The sequence below is a fragment of the Manihot esculenta genome, chromosome 1 (genome assembly GCF_001659605.2).
Source record: "Manihot esculenta cultivar AM560-2 chromosome 1, M.esculenta_v8, whole genome shotgun sequence".
NCBI lineage: Eukaryota > Viridiplantae > Streptophyta > Magnoliopsida > Malpighiales > Euphorbiaceae > Manihot > Manihot esculenta.
Genome location: NC_035161.2, coordinates 2,507,209 through 2,510,701, shown reverse-complemented (window position 1 = coordinate 2,510,701; position 3,493 = coordinate 2,507,209). Strand labels below are relative to the sequence as shown.

At 34.2% G+C, this 3,493-nt stretch overlaps 1 protein-coding gene across 2 annotated transcripts; it reads right to left on the bottom strand.

Moving 5' to 3' along the window:
* Positions 1 to 216: 216 nt before the first annotated feature.
* LOC110628463 (ubiquitin-conjugating enzyme E2 28) lies at positions 217 to 3,493 on the bottom strand. Of its 2 annotated transcripts, none has more exons than XM_021775242.2 (5): positions 3,319 to 3,493; positions 2,455 to 2,540; positions 1,787 to 1,914; positions 1,145 to 1,249; positions 217 to 537 (listed from the first exon to the last, which is right to left on the bottom strand). In XM_021775242.2, the coding sequence occupies exons 2-5, from the start codon at positions 2,522 to 2,524 to the stop codon at positions 394 to 396; spliced, it is 447 nt and encodes a 148-aa protein (XP_021630934.1). In that variant the 5' UTR covers positions 2,525 to 2,540; positions 3,319 to 3,493; the 3' UTR covers positions 217 to 393. The 2 variants fall into 2 exon arrangements, with proteins under 2 accessions (XP_021630934.1, XP_021630851.1); XM_021775159.2 differs by having other exon boundaries at positions 1,787 to 1,950; positions 3,319 to 3,474.

The window sequence follows — 3,493 nt, the reverse complement described above, 5'->3', positions numbered from 1 at the left end:
GAGTTCGATATGAGTAAAGCTCGAATTCGGCTCGAGCTCGAAAAAATTTTAACGAACCAAGCTTGAGCTCTTCAAAACTCGGCTCGGTTCGGTTCGTTTACACACCTAATAACGGACAGGATCCACCTAAGAATTTCCTAAACATGCTGCATTATAATTTGAAAGACAGCCTGCACCCACCAACTCCTGAAGAGTTTCTCCATCAAATGTGCATAGTAGTATCCAAAGTACTAGGATCTTTACTATGATTGTGTTCCACTGTTAATGTAATTTCTCATTACGGAAAAAACTCCAATATCATATTTAAAACAAAGGCAACCAAGTTGATCCCGAAGTTTCTATTATTTACTAAAAAGACAAGGCAAATTACGTAGATCAGCAAGATGTGGAGACCTAACCCATGGCATATTTCTGGGTCCAGGATCTAGCAGTAGCCTCATACTTGGCTCTGTCTGATTTGTACATGTGAGCAATCTCGGGCACCAACGGGTCATCTGGGTTTGGATCAGTCAGGAGCGAGCAGATTGACAAGAGAACCTACAAGAGAGAATCTTATACCTAGTTAGAAATTTAATGCAAATCTAACATCAGCATAATAAAATCATGAATTATAATAGATTGCATCTCATGAGAAGATATATAGAACACAAATTTGGTTAGACAGAATGAAAACAGTCATGATTTACGCAGTGAAAGAAAACAATGAATATATGAATTATAGATAGACTAAATCATAACAAATAGATTATGTTTATCTACTAATTGGATAACAGATAGATCAAATCCATAACAAACAAATCATATTTATCTACCAATTTATTATCTGTATTATCTTATCTTATTATGGGATTTTTATCTTTATCTTTATCTTTTATCTTAATAATTTATTATCTAAGAATTACTTGTATTAGACTTCTATTTTAATTAGAAATACTATGAATGTATAAACTTTCACTATACAAGGGTCCATTTTTATTCAATAAACAGATAAATTGCAAATACAATTGAGATTTAAGACTCTCTCGTTAATGAATCTGAGGTGTTAAAAGCTCCCTCCACTAAGCTCCTTTCCTATCAATCATTTTGTGCCACGATCCATGACCTGGGACCATAACAATGAATCTTGAGGGAAAAGTAATAATACCTTGGATATAGTAAGGGCAGGGCTCCATTGCTCTTTGAGAATGTCAAGACATATGCTACCATTACTGTTGATGTTTGGATGGAAAACTTTAGTTCGGAAGGAAACCTATCCAGATTATTTCTACTGTTAGAAGGAAATCAAAACAAAGCAATAACTTCTATCATATCCCATAATGAGAGATGCAATAAGCAAGCAAAAAATTATATGCATCCCCATTCAACATAATTAAGAACTTGCCAAGAAAAATGTGCAATGAGTTTACATTCTAAACCATCAGATCCATGGGAGATTGCCTAGCTGCAAACACTATATATACAATGTGCATTCAGATCCTACACTTTCAACATTTTATGAAGTAAGCTATAGAACAGAATAAAGAAATGACAACTACCAGAGAGAGAGAAAGAGAGAGAGAGACTGTGTAACACATACAAAAGATGATAGAAAAGGCATTCGAGTGCCAATCACTTAATCTTTTATTAGCAAGAGAACAGAACATCTAACGCCCAAATAATATAAATGATTAAAATAACTGTTCTATGCACAGAAAGAAGTATGATAAATTATAAATGATAAATGATAAGGGTAGGATAATCAATAAATTGAAACAGAAATGAAAGTCCAAAAGAGTATATATATTACCTTGGGCGGCTTGAAGGGATAATCTGGAGGAAAGTGAATTGTTACAAGAAACACACCACCAGCAAATGGGCTATCAGCTGGACCCATGATTGTTGCTTGCCAGTGGAACATGTCATCAGCAACCGGTCCTGTGCACACACTTGTAAAAATAGCATATATTTTGGCTAAAATCTAATTAGCCCTCATCAGCTTTCTGTGGCATGACATACAATCTGGTCTAGATATTAGAAAGGGAAAGGCCAAACAATGCTCGAGGTAATGGACTGTGCAACTGATCTACTGACGCATTAAATTCTATAAACGCCCCCAGAAAATGATCTCAAATTGAGAACTTATAGGTCGAAAAGAAAAAATTTAGGGTGATGAACAATATTTACTCAAAGAAGAACTAATCAATTTTCCCATCAAGCAATCTTTTACACCATTATCTTTGTCCTTTCTACTTAACTGTTCCTTCTGTCAGCTATGTACAATTGAAATTAAGGCTTAGTTGCCTTCAATGAGTTGAAATTAATACAAGGTTCAAAAACATGCAATTAATTTTATCAAATAAAATCCGAAGTATGATGTATGCATACACATCAATTGTTAATATCCAACTTCTCCAAATTATGCCAAGACAAGACAGATTACTCAGGATTCGGCTACATGGTAATAAAGAAATGTACCAGCACTGCACGAAGCTGGAGGATCACGTTGCAGGTCCTTCAATTCCTTGTTAATCCGTTTTGAAGCCATCACAAATTCTCTGCAACTGCAAGAACAGATGAAAATTATTAATTGCATATTCAACTCTGATTAGATTAAAAAATAAAAAATAAAGGACCTCTGACAGGATGATCTGGACTGATACAATCCAATTTAATTATAACAAAGGGTAAGTATGTTGTAAACCGGACAGACAGATATGACGCAAATCATTATGTATTTCTCAAGATTTTATAATATTCCCGAGTACTGGACTCAAGTCAAAAATTAAAACGGAAGCACCCAAAAATCATTTGGTCCCATTTAGAAATCATGCCATGAAATGCCAAACTCTCCAAAACAAAAAGCCCACAAAACAAATAATCCACTTAATTTTCAGGGAAAATAAACAGAAAAACAATGATCACATCTGTTAAAGAAAAGAAAACTAAATAAAAAAAACTGAAACACTGACACTGAAGGCAACTTGGCAATCTATATACACTGGGCAGTAGATAAAGTAATAAAAAATTAACACAAATGACATAAATTTAATTTTTTTTTTTAATGAATCCAACTCCCAATCATGAGTACAAATAAATTCTTTTTGAAAGACAAAGGGTTCTCAAGGTAATCTAAAAAATTGTTATATATACACAAAAACCCAAAAAAATCTTAAAAATATAGGTAGAAAAAGCTCCATGGCATGCAAGATAGAAAATTCTGAACATTAAAATCAACAATCGGAGCCATAAGCCTCAAAAACAAATCAGTAATTAACATTCAACCAAAAAAGAAGCATAAAAAGAAAAGAAACAGGAAGCTTGGTGTTGGAATTTGATTACCTGTGGACTAGGGTTTCGATGGCAACTCCGGGGTTGGAGCTGAGCTCTATGTGATTTGGCTAGCGTAAAGAGAGTGAAGAGAATTTGTGAGAAATTGAGATGCTTAAATTGCCTTGTGGCGGTGACTCTTTGCCACGACTGCAGTTTACTTGGCGTTTTCTTACTTGCTTGTTTT

What these genes read in the sequence shown, in the direction of transcription:
- LOC110628463 (XM_021775159.2), bottom strand. Translation starts at nt 2,524, where the DNA reads ATGGCTTCAAAACGGATTAACAAGGAATTGAAGGACCTGCAACGTGAT. An exon ending in ATCCCTTCAAGCCGCCCAAG is followed by an intron (nt 1,250 to 1,786) that starts GTAATATATATA and finishes TAATCTGGATAG; the next exon opens with GTTTCCTTCCGAACTAAAGT. An exon ending in CTGCCCTTACTATATCCAAG is followed by an intron (nt 538 to 1,144) that starts GTATTATTACTT and finishes TCTCTCTTGTAG; the next exon opens with GTTCTCTTGTCAATCTGCTC.